We start from the raw sequence: 21,212 nt of genomic DNA, 5'->3' as shown, positions 1-21,212 counted from the left end.
GTTTGCCTTTGTTTTTGCTCAGGATTTCACAAGACCCATTCCTCACCCCACAGAGGGACTCGGGAGAACGGAGCGCCGGGCTTCCTAGGTCTGACAACTGATTGGAATCGGAGCCCCGGGCCCCGCGCCCTCCTGCGCTGCGCCCCCAGCGCGCCCCGGCGGTCCGGGCGTCCTGCCTCGCCCCCGGCTGCCCGGCACCACCGCCGGGCAGCAGCCCTTCCCTCACGTGGCTGGCTCCTCTCTAAACACCACTGCAATCACTACAATAAAAAGAAAAAAAAAAAAAAAAAGAGTAGGAAAAACACAAAGCATACTTAAATAGGCGCTTTTTCTCTCTGCAAAAATAAAGTCCAAGATCTTAGATTTCTTTTTCTTTTATTTTACAATTTATAAAACATCAGCCATCTCCCTCTGCTCGCCCCCAGCTCAGCCCCGAGTGGCCGGGCGCCCGTTCGTTCCCTCCTCTCGCCCCTTGGCCGAGTCTTTGTCTGGCCCCAGCCCCGCGGGGCCCCGGGTCCCCGTGCCCTCGGGGGTCCCTAGAAGGCGACAATGGCTCGAGTCCAGGCGCCGAGGCTGGCGAGCGCCTGCTTGGCGCACAGCTGCCCGTTGAGCGGCGGCGGCTGCTCAGAGGAGTCCGGCTGTCGGCTCACTAACCCGGAGAAGCCCGAGCCAAAGATGGAGATCAAGTTTGAGATGTTGGACGCGTCCGGGGACGAGTCCGGGCAGAAGTCCTCGAAGCGGGCGCGCTTGCAGGGGGCGAACGGGACGCCCCCGGGGGGCTCGGCCCCCAGGTCGCCCGCGTCCTCGTCGTCCTCCTCCTCCTCCTCCTGGCCTGGGTAATACTTGCGCTTGCAGCCGGCGGCGGACGCCAGGCCGGGTCCCGGGGCGCCCTGGCCACAGCAGGGGCAGTGGGCGGAGGCGCAGCAGTCCTGGTGCAAGTAGCCGTTCTCCACCGTGGTCACCACGTGAGTGTCCAGGTCCAGCACGGTGGTCTGGCTGCTGCAGTGCACGCCGAAGTCCGAGGGGGCCGGGTACGCGCCCCGGTAGAAGCCGGGGGAGGAGGCGGGGGCCGGGGAGGCGGGCGGGGAGGCGGCGGTAGCCGCCTGAGGGGCGGCCCCTGGGGGCGCGGAGGGCGCGGAGCAGGCGGCCGAGGCGCGAGGGTCCCGCGGGCAGAGCGCGGCGGGCGCGGGCGGCGGCAGCGGCGCAGGACCCGGCTGCAGCGGCTCCAAGGGCTGCCCGCGGTGGGGCGCGCCGTGCGGCGGCTGGAGCGCGGCGCACCCGGGCAGCTCCGAGAGCGCCCCCGCGGCGCCCGCGGGCGCCCCGGCCGCCGCCGCCGCGCAGCCCCTGGGCGCCGGGTGCTGGTGCTGGTGCAGCTGCTGCTGGAGGTGCAGCTGGTGGAGCTGGTGGAGCTGGTGCAGCTGGTGCCGGGCGACAGGTTCGCGCGCCTCCGCGTCCCCGCCGCCGCCAAGTTGGAGCGGGCCGAAGTCGGCCGCGCTGGCCGGCATGCCCGGCGCTGCGTACGCGAGGTGCTGGTGCTGGTGGTGGGGCGGCTGCTGCTGTTGCTGCTGCTGCTGGCGCCGGTAGAGCTCGGCGTAGCGCTCGCTCAGGTAGAGCTGGCGCGCGTTGCGGAGCACGTAGGACACCAGGAGGTTCTTGTGCAGCTTGATGCCGCCGCGCTGGGTCCGGGAGCTGTGGATCTTGCGCAGGGAGATGCTGATCAGGCTCTGGGCGTCCAGGGCGCACTCCATGCTCCCGCGGAGACGGCGGCGGCGGAGCAGCCGCGACCGCTGCTGCTGCTAATGCTGCTGCTGTTTCGGCCTCCAGCCGGCCTCCGGGACGCGCTGGTCAGGGGAAACGCAGCCCGGGTCAGCGGGTCGGCTGCGCTCCGAGAGGAGCCGCCACCATGCGCTGCGCGCCACCCACGGGCTCGTGCTCCCCAGACGGCGCCAAAGCAATGAGCCTCGGCCGGCCCCGGCCCCAGCTATTTAGCCGGGCGTTCGGGCCCCGCCCCACACCGGATGAGCCAATAAAAGTGCCCTAAACCTCCCGAGTGACAGACGCTACCCGCCCCAGGGCCACTAGACTGGCCAATCAGACCAAGGCGGTTCCTTTGTGCTATTCAAATACCGAACGGACCCCAGGCCTCCAACGCCGCCGCTGCCTCGAATGTTCTCCTGTGGCCGCGGTGCCGCGCGGGACTCGGAGCCACCGAGGCCGCTGTCTGCGACACGGGTCGCCTCGCAGCCGCCACGTTGGAGCCCGCGGCCGCCCTCGGCCTAGTTCCTGGGAGCCGGGGGTCGGCTCACCTGCGTGCTGCTGCTACGGCTCCTCCCCCTTCCGCACGGCTGGGCCTCACCTGCGGCAGGTGAGCGCGGCTCCCACTCCCGGCCACGCGGCACCTCCTTTCTTACCTGCCGCCCCCGGGTGACCCGCGGGACGCAAGACTTTTGCAAGAGACCAGTGGGGCCTCCGGCTTGACCTTTGGGGACCCCTCAGGAGAAAGAGATTTCGAGGTACCCTCAGCCGCCGAGTATGTTGGGCCTGACTCCTTGACTTTTTGGCAGAGGAGATTCAGAGAACACTCGGGGAAGGGCCGGCCTCCCCATTTGTCTGACGGGAGAAACCAAAACATGGTGAATTTTGGTCTCCTCTGATAGAGGAGGCTTGGAGGCGTGCCCCTCGCAAACCGCTGAGGTCTAAAGGCTTCCGAGAGCTGACATCCAGTGTCCTAATCACCGGTTCTGTAACCTTTCCTTGCCTTCCTAACTAATAATAATGACAATAGGACTGTTATTAAGTGCCTAGGACGGGGCCGGCCCTGCCAGAAGCGCCCTGACCCCCTCCCTGTGACTGCAGGCAGAGCGGGGACCTGAGTCTCTGAGGAGTGGGGTGACTCGTGGGGAATCCCACAGCTCCTAAGGGGCAGGGCTCGGATTTGCACCAGGACTGTGAGCTCCAGACGGGAGGCGAACACCAAGGGCCGAGGAACTCGCCCGCTTAACTTTTGTTGACACTTTTGTTTTCCTTCTTGTCCTGAACCATTTACGGGCCACCTCCTCCCAGCTGGGGCCTGATATGGTGGGGACGATCTCCAGGGCGCTTTCCTTCTGGACTGGGAAGCCTGAAAGGGGGTGACTGCTGCTCAGAGTGGGGGGGGGGGTCCAAGGCGCCTGGGTTGGGAGGGTGTCTTTGAAGTGGTCGGGAGGTTTGCCTGAGGGTTGGCCCCTGAAGGAGGAAGAGGCTTCACGGAGAGTATGAGGGCTAGGTGGGCCTTGGGGGCGGTTGGGGGCGGGGCTGGGGTGGGACGAGGTCCCGGGAGCAAACTTCCTGCTGTTTCCCCCTCTCCTTGGGATTTCTTCTGAGTTTCCTCTTTCGTTGGGCCTGTTGTCCTCAGCACCGACTTCATCCCTTGGCAGGAATAAAGAGACCCAGCCAGCCCCTTCTGTACTTTCTGGGTCTCCCCTCAGACTTAAGAATTCTCCAGGTTTGTTTCCTCAAACAATTTTTCAGCATCTACTCAGTGCCAGGCATCAAGGGTAAAAACAGATTTAGGGAGCACGTACCCCACTTTTCAGATGAAATTTGGGACACTGACAGTGGAAGGGACTTGCCTGAGGCCCCACAGCTCCAGGTCCAGTGCTCTGGCCTTTCCATGCCATCTGTGAACAATCTCAAACTGGTCTGAGCCCCTGTGATCAGAAGCACCTCTTCTGCCCCCACCCAGAGAAGCCAGGATTGACATTTTAGGGGAGCTGTGAGAAAGGGCATCTTACTTCTATCCTATTGGTGATCTGGTGATAGGAAACATGGGAGTGGAACTTGTTTATGTGACAGTGCCTGTCAGAATAAAAATACACTGCTCCTTGCTTCCCCAGGGCCTGTCTTGACACACAAAGCCTTCGTTCGTTTATTTATTTGTTTTTTAAAAATAAATTTATTTATTTTATTTATTAATTTTTGGCTGCGTTGGGTCTTCGTTGCTGTGCGCGGGCTTTCTCTAGTTGCGGTGGCTTCTCTTGTTGCGGAGCACGGGCTCTAGGTGCGTGGGCTTCAGTAGTTGTGGCACGTGGGCTCAGTAGTTGTGGCTCGTGGGCTCTAGAGTGCAGGTTCAGTAGCTGTGGCACACGGGCTTATTTGCTCCCCGGCATGTGGGATCTTCCCGGACCAGGGATTGAAACTGTGTCCCCTATATTGGCAGGCGGATTCTTACCCACTGCGCCACCAGGGAAGCCCCCATTTGTTTATTTTTGAAGTTCACCTTTGAGATATCATTAGCATGTGGAGGGAAGTGGGAGGTCCTATCTGGTTCTACCACCACGTCTGGGATCCAGACGCGCCTGTGGGCGCCTTTTGGTCACCCAGTTCCATGGCGTCTGGCACATTGCAAGATTCCAAGAATGTAACTTTTTTTTAAAACATCTTTATTGGAGTATAATTGCTTTACAACGGTGTGTTAGTTTCTGCTTTATAACAAAGTGCATCAGCTATACATATACATATATCCCCATATCTCCTCCCTCTTGCGTCTCCCTCCCACCCTCCCTATCCCACCCCTCTAGGTGGACACAAAGCACCGAGTTGATCTCCCTAAGCTATGTGGCTGCTTCCCACTAGCTATCTATTTTACATTTGGTAGTGTATATATGCCCATGCCACTCTCTTACTTTGTCCCAGCTTACCTTTCCCCCTCCCTGTGTCCTCAAGTCCATTCTCTGTGTCTGCATCTTTATTCCTGTCCTGCCCCTAGGTTCTTCAGAACCTTTTTTTTTTTTTAGATTCCATATATATGCGTTAGCATACGGTATTTGTTTTTCTCTTGCTGACTTACTTCACTCTGTTTGGCAGACTCTAGGTCCATCCACCTCACTACAAATAACTCAATTTCATTTCTTTTATTGGCTGAGTAATATTCCATTGTATATATGTGCCACATCTCAAGAATGTGTTATTAATGCTGATTTTGGACCTTCATTCTGTGCTTGCTGAGAATTTTTGGGGGGAAACTAAGACTTTGAGTATATGTGTCTGGCTCAAGGTCACTCAGCCAAGAAGAGGTCGAGGCAGAATTTGAACCCAGGTCTGTTTCCAGGATTGGAACTCGCTTTAGGTTCTTTGAAATCAGCTGCTTGCTTCTGCCTTGGGTGAATCTGAGTCCAGTTCTCAGGGCTCAGCTCATGGCAAACGTACCCTTGACTTGATCAACACCCCACCTCTATCCTGACAACTGCTGTGAGACCAGGGCCTGCAGGATCCGTGAAGGAGCAAATCTCTCTCCAAGCTCAGCTCATCATTGACAGCCATTCTCAGAGCTGCAGCCCCAAACTCTGGAGGTCCAGATGGGACAGTAGGTAGGGATGGAAATGGATTCCCTAGCCACAAGCTGGGGGCAGGGGAGCCAGCCCCCCCTACTTAGCCTCTCCCCCAAGGTGAGTTTGAGCTTTGCTAAGGCTCTTCCACTCCCTGGGGCCAGCTGAGACGTGGTCAGCCCTGTCTGCGTGGCCCCATCCTTTGGGCCCTCCTATCTGGGGCCCGCATTCACTGGGTCTCCCCTCCTGCTCAAGAATCAAGAAGTGGCTAGTGGGGAGGGCTGAGCAGTTGTCCAGCTTAATGAAACCCTTGATCTTTCTTGGGGTGGCCTGGACGGGGGAGTTGCTGCAGCTGTCGTAAGAAAACACTTGCTGCGGGAGGCAGTGGAACAGCTGAGCTCTTTGGTGCCCCTGGGAGCAGTGAAGATTGGGGGGTGCACAGTAGGAATTCACAAACGTTTATAGAATGGGTGGGTCACACATAAGGCTTCTGTTCGGATCCTCAGCGGCTCAGAGCAGGGTTCTACAGACCGTGCAGGGCGTCGGGTGTATACGTGTGTGTATGAGTATCTGCGTGCACACGTGTGCAGGGGGGCAGGTTCGAGTGAGACCAGGCTTCTTGGAATGAAGGGGTGGCCTTATTGGTCTGGGCACCTGAGAAAGGTTGGGGCGCTCACCTTTTCCCCCCCGGAGCTGGGAGATGACATCTGGCCCTGAGTCACCGCTCCCTGGAGGAAGTTAATTAATGCCTAGATATTTACCGAGGGTCTGCTGGGACAGTGTGGAGCGGGGCACAGAACCTCTCGGGACCTGGGCTGCCGTCAAACCCCAGGTGGTGTCAGCCCCACAATGGAGCCGTGAACACCTTGAAATGCCACATATGCCTGTGGGCGCCTTTTGGTGACCCCGTTCAGAAGTGGGAGACATGCCAGGAAGGACGCTGGTCAGCTTTGGGACTTGCCTGGTGGGTTCCCAGGGATTGCTTTGGCGAAGAGGAGGCAGAGACAAAAGGTTAATTGAGGGTTTTGTGTTGGGAAGAGGGGGAGGGGGAGAGAGATTTGGAAATGACATATTCATTCCTTTGTTCAGTGGCCCAAGAGGTATTTCCAGAACACTACTCTGGAATTCCTGCGAATGGGTCGGGGAACAAGACGTGATCCTGCCCTCAGGAGGCCACAGTTCAGAGGGAAGCAGACAAGATAAACAGACCAGATGACACAGAGCGATAAGTCTGTGATAGGAAGGTCGGGGCTGGAGGAGGGCAGGGAGAGACCCCAAAGCTGGCCTGGAAAAGGCTTCCTGCAGGAAGCTGAGACTGGGAGGCCAAGGAGGGGGAGGGGCCTTTCACCAGAGAGAACAGCTTGAGGCCCAGGGCCTGGTATGCAGTAGGCACTTAATAAATATTTGTGAAATAAATCAGTCAATAAATGTAAGTATGCAGAAGACACTTAGAATTGGAAGGGTCCTAGGCATCGGGCTGCCCCCATCCCTAATTGCAGATGGGTAAACTGAGGTCCAGAGAGGAGGAAGGATGTGCTGAGGTGTCGCCCCGAGCTGGGACTGGAACCCCGACGTCCCACCTCCCAGTCCAGCCTCTGGATGCCCCAGCTCGCTGTCTCCATGGCTTGGAGTGGGCGTTGCTCCGTGGGGACTGAGATTTGGGACTGTGGACAGTGGCAGAGAAGGCACGGGGCACAGCTGACCACAGGGGTCACTGCTGGGTCCTCTCTGAGGCTGTGGAGCCAGTGGTGTTTGGACGAGGGAGCCCCCTGCTGTACCCCAAGAAGGCTGTTCTGTGGCTGATGGGCACTGGGAAGCTTGGCTGGGGTCCTCCTTCTGCCCTGAAGAACCGTCATCCTGTCACTGTCCCAGGCACAGGTTAATGACAGGTCTGTGTTTGCCCAGCATGGTTCTGGGCAACAGGCTCAGTGCCCAGGAAGACATCATGGCTCCTGGCTTCAAGGTCCTTAAATGTAATGTGGAAGGTTGACAGCAGCTTGGCTTTTTGGAGCTCTTGCTCTGTGCCAGCCACTGGGCCAAGCGCTTCGCATGCTGGTCTTCTTGCTTGAAGCCCCACACCAACCTCTGGGGCAGGTTTGGTTATCATCTCCATTTTATGGATGAAGCAACTGAGGCACAGAGAGCTTGGGTGATTTGCCTGGGGTCACAGAGCAAGGAAGGAGAAGTGACTGCAATCCCAGGACTCTGGGGAAGTGGGGGCACCGGGAGCAGCAGGGGAGGACTGGAGACCCCCGCTGCTACTTTTGGATTCATTGGCCTTTTGAATGATTTCTGTACTTATCGATGGAATGTGCATACAGGGCGGATGTGATCTCTCACCTGGGGTCTCTGCCCAAGCACCTGACGCCGGCTGGGTGCCCATTTGTTCACTCGCCCATTCATTCATTTATTCATTCACTCACTCAATAACCATGGACTAAATACTGGCCAATGAGCAGGCAGCTCTCCCTGCCAGAGCACGGCTGAGGATCCTTTTAATCTCCTAGGCCAACCCTGATTGATTGGTAGTGTCTGCCCGGAACCCTGGGTTGGAAGGGATTTGGTGTGTGCTCCAGTTGATTAGTGATGTCTGCCAAGGGCTCAGCTGGGAGCCTTTACGGTAAACCTGCTGGGTAGCTGCCCCTGGGATGAGGATGGAGTGTCTGTTCAGCGCTTTGGACATCTGGGCTGGTTCAGCAGACAGAGTGGGTCTGGAGGTCAGGAGAAACGGGTTCTAGCCCCAGATTGGCCTATTATCCTCAGGTAATGCGCATCGCCTCTCTTGGGCCTCAGTTTGCTCATTTGTCACCTTCCTCCAGGAGGCACTGTGAGCCTCAAATGACCGGAAAGTGCTTTGAAGAGTTGAGGGGATTAGTACTGAAACGGGAAACAACACCCCCCGCTCCCCCCGCTTTTCCTTTCTCAAAATCCTGCCAGAAGCAGAGCATGCTGGACAGGCCAGAGTTAATCCTGGGTCGGCCCTGTGTGTGTGTGTGTGTGTGTGTGTGTGTGTGTGTGTGTGTGTGTGTGTGTATGGGTGGGGGGTGGCTCAGAGGTTCCTGGCTCAGAGTTGTTTTTATAACTCACTTAGTACAGACCTTTGTCCCCTCACCGGCCTCAGCTGGGAGTTGCTAAGGAGTGAAAAGCTCCTTGGATCTTAGGAACTGAATCTGAGATTTTTTTTTTTTTTTTCATTTGAGTAGTGGGAGCTGGTGTATGTGCCACCTGCCACCTGCACCTCTCTACTCAGGGAATAAAACTATAGACCATTGTGCCAGGCACAGAACTATGTTTAATATGGATTTTTTAAATTAATCCTCAAAACAATCTAATGAGGTGGGTAGCACAATAATCCCCATTTCACAGTTGAGGAAACTGAGGCCCAGAGAACTGAAGTCCTGGGGCCACACATCTCCTGGCTGCTGCTGGTCCGTGGGTACCAGACTCTGATCCGAGCTAGAGAAAGACTGTCTCATCCATTCTTGACCAGCTGTGCCTCGTCCTTGGTCTTTTGTCCATTCATCCATTTGCTCATTTGTTCACTTCATCCTTTTGTTCCGTCACAGATATTAAGCACTTACTGTGTGCCAGGCTCTGCATCGGCTCCTAGAACCAGTATAACCCCACTCTCAAGGACCTTACTTACATTCCAGACCAGATAGGAAACAAACAAGAAATCAGTAAGCAGATAAATAAACAAGATTGCAATGAGGGTGATAAGGACGTAAACAGGGCTTTGTGATGGGGACTTGTGGCAGGGGAGTGACCAGCCTCGAAGGCACACTGGCCACAGGGTCCCAAGCTCCCAGCTCTCCCCTGGCCCCCTCCCCCACCCTCGGCCTTCCCCAGGCCCAAGTCCCTGCTTCGCTGGCCCGAGCTCTCCAGCAATCTGTTCTGAGCTCAGGCTGCACTCCTGGTCCTCCTCCTCCCCACAACTGGGGAAGTTTTAATGCTTTTCCTTACACGGAACAAAGCAGAGTTTTTGTTTTTGTTTTGAGAGCATTTCTCAAAAAAAAAAACATTTCTCAAGCGTGTGTGCACGCGTGTGTGTGTATGTGTATGTGCACGTGTGTGCGTGCGTGTGTGTGTGTGTGTGTAGAGTGAGAAAGAGACAGCCCAGTGGGTACCGATCATCTGTCCTCAATTCATCTCCTGAGTTCCTTTTTATTTAAAAATTGCTTAAAACGCGGGGCTAAGTAGGATCTCAGTTCGGGACTTTGTGCTGGTGAAAAGGCACCTGGGGGGGGCCCTCGACATCCATGTCCTAAGCAAACCCACCTAGTCCCTGGGGGACCCAGGCCCCATCATTACGTTTGTCATACAGATGAGGAAACCAAGGTGCAGAAACAAGAAGTATCTGTGTGGGTCCTCCCGCTAATGAGTGGTGGAGAGGGAGGCAGGAGTCACCTGGCTCCACACTGCCTGCCCCATCACACACTCACACACACACACACACACACACTCAGGGCTAAGTGAGTTACCTGGTCACAGCTCTGGCCTCAGGAGGGGTGGAAATGAGGGAAGGAGCCCAGCCTGCGACCTCAAAGGGGCTGAGATTAATCTGGCCGAGAGGGAGGAGGGGGAGAGAGACTTACAGGTTGGAGAGTGACCCCGTGTGGTTTGTGCTGGGGGGTCAAAACCTTTCCCCAGAACTGACCCCAGCATGTAGCAAAGTGGGTCTCTGCCTTGTGTCCTTGGTGGTGGCTCCCAGTGCCCTCCCCTTAGCCTATTTATTGAGCACTTACTGTGTACTAGCCACCAAGTTCTTGACATGAATCATCTTGTTGGATCCTCATGATAGAATCTATGACTGAAGTACTTTTATTATCATGCCCACTTTACAGACGAGGATGCTGAGGCTCAGAGAGGTGAACTGACTGGAATCTAGACTGGCTTGCCTCCACACCTGGCTCTTTTAACCCTGACACCTGGGGAAGCAGATGGCAGGAAGAAGAACGTGGCCTCCAGGACTCTGAGAGCGGAGGCTGGTGAATATCCTGTGAACTTGTGAATCTTTGATGTTGTTCTGGTTCATCTTTTCAGCCTGATTTCGCTAGTTCATAGTGCTCAGGGTTGGGAGTGGTTTTGCCCCATCACTGATCCTCTAGGGACAGCAGTGGACCCAGCCTAGAGCCTCATCTCCCCTTTGTGCTGCCTCTTCGTAGCAGGGTCTTTCCTCAGTGCCTGGTTTTCCTCCTTGGCAGTGAGGAGATCTTTAGTCCCATTCATTTCTCAGTCATTAGAAAATGGGAATGATTTTCATAAAGGTCTGGGTGAGTTGGGCTATGCTCTGCTGCAGTAACAAATAATTCCTGAAATCTTAGGGACTTGACCCAATAAAAGTTTCTTTCTTTCTCAGTCCAATGGATCAGACAGCTTTCCTCCAGCCTCCTCCCATTGTCAGTTCCACCATCCCATATTTTTTTGCTTTCAGCCTTGCACACAGGGGAGGTGGGAGCCAGTATGTGGATGATGCTGCAGCATGTCTTATGGTGAAGTCTAAATTTGCATTCTTCCCTTCCATTGGCCAGAATGGAGTCACATGGCACCACCTACCAGCAAGGGAGGCTGGAAAGTGTAGTCCTCAGTTGCACACAGGAGGCAGATGGCCCGGTTCAGTGAATACACAGCTTTGTCACTGACATGAAGGCCTTGAAGAAAGCAAAAGCAGCGCTTCACCAATTTGTGGACCACAAAAATAAACTAAAAGGCTCCTATCTGGGGACAGGGTGGGGAGGGCTTCTTATCACATGGCTACCAAGAACAGTTTATTTTTTTTTAACATGTCTGTCTGTCTTCCCTCCTAGACTGTAAACTCCCTGTGGGCAGAGTCCACAAGCAACTCTCTGTGCTTGATACCTTATTTAGTCCCTAGCCAATAATAGATGCCCAATTTCTATCTGTTCAATGAACAAACACTATCTGTGCGAAAGGATATTGGTGAACAACTGTTTTACCTTTCCATGTATCAGATATGGACAAAAATATTTTTTAACATCAGTCTAGAATGGAAGTCCCTTTTGAAAAGAAAAAAAAAGTTTTAACCAGTCTTGTCCTTTCTTAGTGGTGAACACAGTTTTTTACCAACAAGTGTCATTCATTGCTGATTTGTTCTTTGATTCTTTGATGACTGGAGGGAGAGACTGATTCACTCTTTCAACAGATATTTGTGGAGTGTCTGCTATGTGCTAAACCCTTTCAGGATATTAGGGGAATCGGAAAGGACAGTCATTCTCCAGTGGATGCAATATACTCGGAGATGAGGCTATTCCAAGGTAATGAAACCAGACACCATTTAATTCTTTGGAATCATGGCTTGATTTCTCACCTGTAGTACCAAACACTGAATTTAATCTATTCTAAGGCACCTACTCCCCGCCCTGCCCTTCCCCCCGCCCCCATCTAATACCTCTGAAATTGTGTTGTGTCTTACCATTGACAACATCTTAGATTTGACAAAGTCTGGATATTTTACTTATTGGACTAATTAACATTTATAAGGCACATCATGCAACACACCGAATCACCCCACATTTAGTGACTAGTTCGGTCCCCATGTTGTTAAAGGCAGCCCATTTGGTATTTTCAGTCACGGAGAAGGGATGGAACCATCATTTACTGAGAACTGAGTACATATGAGGCACAGCACTTGCTGGTTCACAGCACAGGACTTTCAAACACCCCGTCAGGCAGCTTATTGTATCATCCCCAATTTACAGGTGAAGAGACCAAAGCTTTTCTAGAATCCCTCACTGGAAGCGCTGGGGTTCCAACCTGGTGCTGTTCTATCCCATGTTCTGAATCATCCCTCCAGCACTCTGTGCAGACACCCACCTGAGATGTAGTCATCAGGCCCATTTCCCAGATGAGGGTACTGAGGTGTACAGGGCTCACCTGATTTGCTTAAATTTACAGAGTCGGAAAGTGGCGGAGATGGGGTTTGAACTCCAGTCTTTTCTTTTCCAGAACCCAAACGCTTCACAACTCTACTCTCCTGCCTTTGGCTTCTTCTTTCTTCCTTTGAAAAGGAGGCTGGACTGACTGGGGAATCATCCTGAGACTGGACCTTGAAATGAGTCTGTTTGGGCCCCTCCGTCTCCAGGGGTCTGCATGAGGCTGCTCACCAGGCTAATCTTGGCCCAGAGGGACACGAGGTACTGACGAAGATGAAAAGGCAGCTGGTAAATCAGTGATGGCAGCTAGCCTTGCTTTTAGCTCCGGAGGGGCCTGGATAAGGGGAGGTGATCCCTGTAGTGAACATTTTAGTGGGACTTGAGCAGTTTTGGAAATTTGATGGATAACAAGTGTATAACACTGATAGTGGGCTTTGCAGTGAGGTTCCTGACACAGGTTCCAGTTCTTCTCCATCCAGGAACAGACCTGGGGTTTGAGTGGCACTGGCTCCACCCCCGGCTCCAGGACTGGCCACCCCATCCCTCTACTGGGCAGCAGGGGGACATAACCCGAGTCAAAGCCAACCAGTGGAGGGTTCAGGTGCTGTTAGGTTAGAGCAAAGCTCAGGACTTTTGTTGCTATGAGGTGGGAATTTCCGTCAACCTCATTTTACAGACAGGAAAGATGAGGCTAAGAAAGTAGGATAGATCGGATTATTGTTCAGCAATTCTTCACTCCCCTTCTTCTTGAGGCAGAATAGATTTTCCTGTCCCACTGACTTTGGCATTGGCCACGTGACTTACTTTGGCCAACAGACTGTTAGTGGAAGAGACAGGATGCCTCTTGAGAGGAAGCCTTAGGAGACATCACATGCTTCTGCCCTATGTCTTGCATATTTGTGTTCTGTCACAACAGAATACATCCCATTTGGATTTTGATACCAAAATAATGTGAAGACACACGGGGCACACTTGAGCCCAAGTCACAGCCTGGAGTCAAGTTCAACTGACCTACAGCCTGAAACAGAACTACCTAGTTGAGTCCAGCCTAGATCAACCAGTTGCAGTCAACCTACAGACCAATGAGAATAATGTGTAGGAGGTCTCTGAGAGTTTGAGGTTGTTTGTTAAACAGCATCATTATGGCAAAAGCTGACTACTCCATAAGTGTTAAGTGATTCTATGAAGGTCACACAGCTAATGAACGGAAGAGCCAGAGTCTAGAATTTTGGCCTCCCTATCCACTGCTTAACTGGAGTTTTCAGGTAAAGGAACCAGTAATGAGAACAGAACTGGGACTGAGGGTTCCCTGTAGGCATTACAAACTTCCTCTAGCTTGCTTTCTTTAGCTGTCTACTGGAAATAGCAAACCCAGTGTATATTTACGCATCTCTGCTACTCCTGTGATTTCATCACCATGTATCTCAAGTTTGGAGATGGAGACTTTTGGGGAAGAAAACTGTGTATTAGCAATCTTTCTTTTGTATGAACTTTAAGGAACCTTGGCAAGACAACTAGACAGATGTTTCTCCCCTTACTGAGGGCTGTTTGATGGGTAAGCCAACTTTCTGTTAAAAGAATCTCTTTCTTAGGGACTTAATATCCTTTAGGTATATTTATGGATATGAATTTTCCTTTGAGTATTGCTTTGGCTGCATCCTATAAGTTTTAGTATTCAACACTCTCATTTTATTTAATGTCCAAATAGTATGAAACATCTAAGTAGGCTGTAATTTCCTTTTGAATTCTCTCTTTATCTCAAAGTTATTTGGAAAAGAGTTTTCGAGCTTCTACCAAGTTAGATTAAAAGAACCCTCTCTAGCTATTAATTTAAAATTTTTATTTCACTGTGTTGAGAATGTGTTTTACTTTGGAATTTGTTGAAATTGTCTTTGTGCCTGAATACCATGATTATTATTTAAATGTTCTGTGGGATTATTATTTTCAAGAGTGCAAGTTTTCGATAGCTCCAAGTACCTGCAAATACTTGCACTCCAGATAAAAGTAATCAAACACCTCACCCCACTGCCTCTCCTTGGTATCATATACAAGTGGCTGAAAATTAGGGCACATTTGTTTTAAGAGAAAACTCCCCAAGGTCCAGCCCAGCCAGGGGTCTGTTCTGTTGGTGACTTTGGGCTCCATCTCTTCCTCTGAAGAGATGGGTTTTGTTGGTTGGCTTCTGCAGTGTTTGTCCTAACAAACATGAATGAATCCTGCAAAGAGGGGGTCCAAGTGGAAGATGCAGTTAATTAATATTTGACTCCTGCTGGGCATGTGTGGGGGTGAAGAGGCTGATTTTTGGTTTTCTAGTTTATTCACTTTTCTGCTTTCCCTTCTGCTAGTTACTGCATTAGGCTCTCCTCTTTGTTGATAAAATTTGCATTTTAAAAATGATCTAGGGCTTCCCTGGTGGTGCAGTGGTTGAGAGTCCACCTGCCGATGCAGGGGACACGGGTTCGTGCCCCTGTCTGGGAAGATGCCGCATGACGCAGAGCGGCTGGGCCCGTGAGCCATGGCCGCTGAGCCTGCGCGTCTAGAGCCTGTGCTCCGCAACGGGAGAGGCCACAACAGTGAGGGGCCCACGTACCGCAAAAAAAAAAAAAAGATCTGGGAGGTACTGAATAGCTATTTGGTCACAGTGAATTCTTCACAAATTAATAATGCTCCAGCTTCTTGCACAGATTCCGGGCCATTTCCTGGGCTCTGGTGGAGGTCTGGGCCATTGCTTCACTGCTGTGGCTGGTTACTAGCTGAGTGTGTGGAATACCAGTCACCATTATTTACTTGCAGGGCTCTTCCCCCTTGCTAAACACTCCTGTGCACCATCTTTCCATCTCCATAGCTATGCTGTGGGGGTGGGACATATACTCCTCCATTTTCCAGATAAGGAAACTGAGACTTGAGCAGGTTAAGTCAGTGGTTCTCAAGCCTGGCTGTGCTTTAGAACCACCGGAGGGCTTGTTAATTATGCAGAAGCTTGGGAGGGAGAGTGTCATCACACTGATTCTTACGTGAGTCTAACCACCCCAGACTCCCCTCTGGTCTCAGCTGCCAGCCAGCACTTCCTGCCTCCCAGGGGCAGCTGGGGATTCTCCGGTGGGGGTGGGGGATGCGATGGGTTCCGGAGGTGAGAGAGGTAGGAAGAGTTGAGAGCTCTTCGGGAGGAAGCCGCCTTGTATTGCCAGGCTGGGACTGGGCGAAAATTCCTGCCCTCACTCCCTGCTCACCCCAAGATGTTCTGGGACCCAGCTGCACCTCATCCAACCTCTCTCCGTCCCCTGAGTCCCAGCCTGTGCTAAGTCCTGAGGAAGACACTGAGGAGCACATCGTCTGATGGGGGAGACAGTCATGGGTGGGCTGCCTTCACAGTCAGCCCTCCCCCACACTCAGAGAACACAGTGGAGCAAGTGTCCAGCCCTCCTGTGGTTCTGCAGGCCTGGAATACAATCCCTTCCTTGCTCCCACCCCTTCAAAATGTCCCTTTCTAACGTCACTTCCTCCAGGAAGCCTTCTTTGATGTCCCCATCAGAACTATTTACTTCTCTTTGTCCCCGTGGCTCTGAGCATCTCTGCTTAGCAAACATCCCACGGGTTGGGTTCACACTGATGTCTGTCTCTCCTTCTATCCTTCTCCTACCCTCGATGGCCAGCTCGTCCTGGGAGGAGGCACCTGCTTTGGAGGCAGAAAGACCTGGGGTCCGGTCCTGGGACTGCCTGTTGAATTTTTCCCTGGGACCTTGGGAAAAATGATGTCACCTCTTATAGGTTCCATCCCTCCGTCCCCATAACTGGGGATTACAGTTGTGTCAGGCCTCATCCCTTCGGCTCACAAGCCCTGGCACTGCCACATGCTCACCCTGGAAAGTAGGCCCTGCTATTTAACCCTTGAACCTCCGTTTCCTCATTTGTTAAATAGGGATAATAAGAGCACCCAGTTCGTGGGGTGGAGTGAAGATTCAGAGAGATGACACATAGCCGGTGGTGTCTGGCACAGGTGGCAAGCTTGGTCAAGGCCAGCCCTTCCCAGATAATAACCAAACCCAGCAGCTTCTTCCTTTGTCGTCCCCTCTGTGGAATTTGGCTTGAAAGTGAGAGGAGCCCCCTTCCTCCCTCACCAGAAAGTAAAGAAGGAAGAATCACAGAGGCCACTGCCTGTGAATCTGGCTGCTCCCTTTGCATACCCATCAAAGTCCACACACGAATTTTTCAGATAGGAAAACTGAGGTCCAGGCTGGGGAAAGAACTTGCTCAAGGTCACACAGCATGGCCCAGGGAGGGCTGGTCAGGAATGCAGGTCTCCTAACTGACTAGATTGTCCACCACTCTTCCTTTTTGGGTTGAGTTTGCAGTTCAGGTCCTACAGTCTCAGGGCTGGTCTGCCCCCTCCATCCATTCACTCCGTCATTCACTTATGTTTATTAAGCAGCCGCTCTGTGCTGGTCCTTCTGCAGAGCACTGTGAGGGTCTCCGAGGTGGCCTGCTGATGAGGCAGGATTTAGTCAGCTGCAAGTCACAGAAACCCGACCAAGATGGCTTAAACACAGAACCCAGACAGTCCTAGGGGAGGCAGTCAGAGCTGGGCAGCCTCTCGGGATGTCCTTCTGGCTTCCTGCTCCACTATCCCTAGCATGTGGCTTTCGTCTTTATGGCACAAAATGGCTGCTTTACCTCCAGGTATCATGATAGCATTCCAGGCAGGAAAATTAGGGTGAAAATCGGGGAAAAGTGAAGGGCAAAGGATAAAAGGCTCCTGCCAGGTGAATTCCTCTTTTTATCAGAAAAACAACCAATTTCCTGGGTGTTCCCAGCAGGAGACTCCTAATTCCATTTCATTGGCCAGCATTGGGTCAAGCAGCCCAGCTAGCTGCAATGGAGTCTGGGAGGTGAATATTTTATCTGCGCATATTTACTCACTTCAAACCAAGGTTCTGTTAGGAGGGGAGATGGAGCTGAAATGGACACCCAGCTGGCCAGTAGTATTCTTACCCACCCGACAGGGTCTCTGCCCTCAAGGAGTTCACATTTGGGGGCCATGTAGATTTGGATCTTTTCACTGTAGTTGGAAGTAGCAAGCAGCTGGCGTGTGCTCAGGGGAGACCCTCAGTTCTCTTTAACCGTCCTCGGAGGCAGTGTCCTCTGCCCAGCGCAGTGCCTGGTGCACAGTAGGGGCTCGGTCAATATCTGTTGGGGAAACAGGGGAGGAGGTTCTAGAAAGCAGTACTTCCAGAGCTTTTACCATGAGCCAGTTTAACTTCCGCAGTGGTTTTGGTGATGTTTTCCGGGCTTTTAGTCTGGGCCTTCACTAAATGCCTCCTCCAGAGATGAGATGGTGCGGGGTGTGGCGGCGGGGGTGGCTGAGACCAGGCCCTCCCTCGGGGAGAGGGCCCACTTCTGTGGTAGGCTTCAGTGATGCTCAGGCCTTAGTTTCCTCCATGGAGACCTGTGCCCTACCTTTGCCACGCCCTGGAACCAGGGAGGGAGGAAGCTGCCCCCTTCACTGAGAACAGCGCCGACCCCCAAGTGCCAGGTGCTTCTCACGCATCTTCCACAGGTGTCTCACGACCACCCCCGAGAGAGCACGTGCCCATCCGGCCCTGCTCTACAGAGGGGGAAACAGAGTCTCAGCCACTTGCCCGAGGCCTCCAAGCTTGTAGGTGCCGCTGATCTGGGATTTGAACCCAGGTTGTCCAGTCCCAAAGCAGCCACCGTCTGTACCGACGGCCGACGCCACCTCTTCTAGATGAGGAGGCGCTGGTCCTCTGCTCGCTGCGGATGGGCTGTGGCTGGGAGTGGGGGTGGGAGGCGGGAAACTCCCCAGCGGTGGGAAGGCAGATGTGGGTCAGGAGGGAGAGGCAGGAAGAGGTGCCAGGGTGCTGGGGGCGATGCTCCAGCAGCTGCTCCCCCGTGTGTGGGGTCGTCGGACCCTGGGCAGGGGCCAGAAGCCTGGTGGCATCGCCCTGAGCCTGGCACCCCCGGCTCTCCTGGTTCTCGGAGTTGACACTGGGCCCAGCGCTCGGCTGGTGCTCGCCAGAGGCAGCGTTTCTCTCCTTCCTTCTTCCGTTTTTCTGAGACACACTGATCTTGGCTGTGGCGCTACATTCGCTCTATGGGAAAAACTTGTTTTCGTCGGTAAACTCTGGCACTATGATTCAGAAGACACCCAGGGAGCAGCCTCCTGGTGTCAAGGGGCTGCTCAGCTAATGAGCTAATGTTTATAAAGTGCTTTGAAGACGAAAAATTCCATGCGAGGGCCGAGGGTTTGTGCTGTTATTTGGGGGAGAGGGTGAGGAAGGGGGATGGGGCGGAGGGAAGGGGCAAAATATTGCTGAGAAACAGCCCGGAGCCCCTTGGGCTGTGCAGGCAGGCTCGCTTTGCTCGGCTATGGTGCAGGCGCCTGTCTAGGCAGAAGCCACAGCTGCCCCTTTGTTCAGAGCAGGGCAAATCTGAACTGGCTGCACTGCTTTGATTTAGTTTTTCTCATAGCAGGGGGTGGGGTTGACGGGACTTAAGTGGTCCCTGCCCTCAAGACCCAGCCCTTTTAGGCTGGGACAGTGAACCAAGTCGTCAAAATAGCCCCTTGCCCAGCTGGCGCACAGTCAGCAAGTAGCTCCTGTCATTCATTCGTTATTCATTCATTCAACAATCACTTTTACCTGTGCCAGGCACTAGCCATGGAATGAAAGACAGAGCAGACAGTCCCTGCCCTCTTAGAGCTTATGTCCTGGAAGGGGAGATGACATCTAACAGAGCCAGATGTCAACTGCCCTGCAGTTATGAGTGTGAAAGGGCAGAGGAGGAGAGACATGGAAAGTCATGGGTGTGGGAACCAGACCTGTCCCAGCCCAAATACAGGAGTACCAAGAAGGCTTTCCTAGGAGGGGTGGCTCAAAGAAAGAGTGGACATTTTCAGTTCCCAAGCAAAGTGGGAGAGAGAGAGAGCATGTCAGGCAAGGCAGCAGCGTTAATGAACAGATTGATGAATTAATCCAACAAACCCTTAGTATGTACCGTGCACACAGAGGCGAGTAATACAGGTGTAAATCCTGACAACCCCCCTCCCACGAAGCTCACATTCTGTATAATAAGCACATGAAGAAATAAGTTGAAAGAGAAACTATCAGCTAGCAATAAGGAATGGTGGTAAAATTAAACAAGGTCATATGGTAGAGGGGAGGCTCTGGCGAGGCTCCCCCAGATTGTGTAGTGGACCAGGAGGGCCTTTCGGAGGAGGTAGCATTTAAGCTGAGGCCTGGATGATGGAAGGAACCAGCCACGAGTAGACGTGGGCAGTGCAAAGGCCCTGAGGCAGGAATGAGCTCAGTGTGGTTAAAGAACCGAAAGAGGCCAGTATAGAGGCTGGAGTACAGTGAACCCCCAGGAGAGCAATAAGATATGAGCTCAGCAGGGGCCATTCATGCAGGGTCGTGTATCATCAGCATTGTGTTCAGGTCAAATAAAGAAACTCTATTACAGCAGCTTAAACAGATAGGGGATTCTGACTTAGACAACAAGCCGGGGGTGAGCAGTCAGGGGCTGGCATAGAGGCTTATAGATGCCACCAGGCGCCCTGGCTCTTTCTGTCTTCCTTTTCACTATCCTCAGCAGGGAGGCCTTGAACGCACATTGGTGCCTCATGGTCACAATATGGCTGCCAAACCTCTGGGCCTCATGTCTGTGTTCCAGGCAGGAAGAAGGGGAAAAAGCTAAAAGCCAAAGAGCAAAGAGTGAAGAGGCCTTTTCCCTGCCAGACTCCATCTCTTTATTCAGAAAGGGAATTGTTCCCCAGGGACTTCTGTTCTATCTTATTAGCTAGAACTGGGTTACATGGTCATCTCAGACTGCAAGAGAGGCTGGGAAAATGGAGTTTTACAATTTTGCTCATCTCTACAGTAGAAGATGGAAAGGGAGAGGGATTGTAATGCCCTGCGGGTTGCCAACCCATAGCTTTGGCCAAAGGCCTTCCTTCCCTTGGAGGAAAGGGTTTGGTGAATTCTGGGGCAAGGACTGAGCTGGGGTCAGACCATGGACTGTGGATTTCATCTGGAGGGCCACAGGGAGCCACGGACAAGTTTTCAGGTCGAGTGACATGGTTGTGTTTGCACTGAAGCTCTGCTGTTTAAGCTGACCACCTGCGATGTGTCGCTGAGGGAGACACATTCCATGCTCACCTTGAAGACTTGACAGGGGAGTCCTCAGGGCTCAGATGAAACTCGAACCCCTTAGAGAAGGGCCTCCAGCTCCCAGCTCTCTCCTATGTGCACCTCCCGCACGGGCAGCTGTCCCCTAGTCGGCACCCAATGGCGGTCCACAGATGGCTCCTGGCTGCCCCACAGTGTTGCAATGGGGCACAGAATGGAAAGTGACTCACACCAGCACCTCTCCTGCTTGTAAAATGCTGGTTTCAGATCCATCACCTTTGGTTTTTCTGCTAGAACTACCGCACGAGGGGGGTGTACTGTGCCCTCCTTTCATTGATGGGGAAACAGGCTCAGGGAGGCGAAAACTTTCGCTGAGTAAGGGCTGGACTCTGCCATATTGATGGAGGACACTGGGCATGAGATGTTTTTGCCCCTGGAACTCTTCCTCACACCACTATGTGCAAGGCTGGGCGAGACGTGTGTGTGTGTGTGTGTGTGTGTGTGTGTGTGTGTGTGTGTGTGTGTGTGTGTTGGGGGGTGGGGCATCTAGAAGACAGAAGACCCAGGCCCTGTCCTTGGGGATTTTAACATCTAGGGTTTTCTCCTTGTACCAACTTCCTCTGACTTGCTGCGTGATTTAGGGCAAGTCCCCAAATCTCTCTGGGCAAATTTCTTCTTGGGGATAATGAAGGGATTTGCAGGAACGGTTCTAGATTTTCCCACTCCACCCATCAAATTCACTCTTTGAATTTCAAAGATTCCAGTCCATTGTTGTCCACACTCTGTTTGTGTGTGTCTTTAGCTCAGAAACTATTCATCATCACCTTCCCTGTCCCCTCTGCTCTTACAGCCTCATACTGTGCTCTTTTGGA

At 53.0% G+C, this 21,212-nt stretch overlaps 1 protein-coding gene across 1 annotated transcript; it reads right to left on the bottom strand.

Moving 5' to 3' along the window:
* Window positions 1-364: 364 nt before the first annotated feature.
* IER5L (immediate early response 5 like) lies at window positions 365-1,748 on the bottom strand (the record flags this gene model as incomplete). The annotated part of the gene is made up of 1 exon (XM_079706133.1): window positions 365-1,748. One exon carries the CDS (start codon window positions 1,746-1,748, stop codon window positions 537-539), a length of 1,212 nt encoding a protein of 403 aa, XP_079562259.1. The 3' UTR covers window positions 365-536.
* Between the last annotated feature and the right edge of the window lie 19,464 nt (window positions 1,749-21,212).

This window comes from Hyperoodon ampullatus (genome assembly GCF_949752795.1).
Source record: "Hyperoodon ampullatus genome assembly, chromosome: 6".
Taxonomy (NCBI): Eukaryota; Metazoa; Chordata; class Mammalia; order Artiodactyla; family Ziphiidae; genus Hyperoodon; species Hyperoodon ampullatus.
The sequence above is the reverse complement of the archived record's forward strand: the minus strand, read 5'-3'. Positions and strand labels throughout refer to the sequence as shown.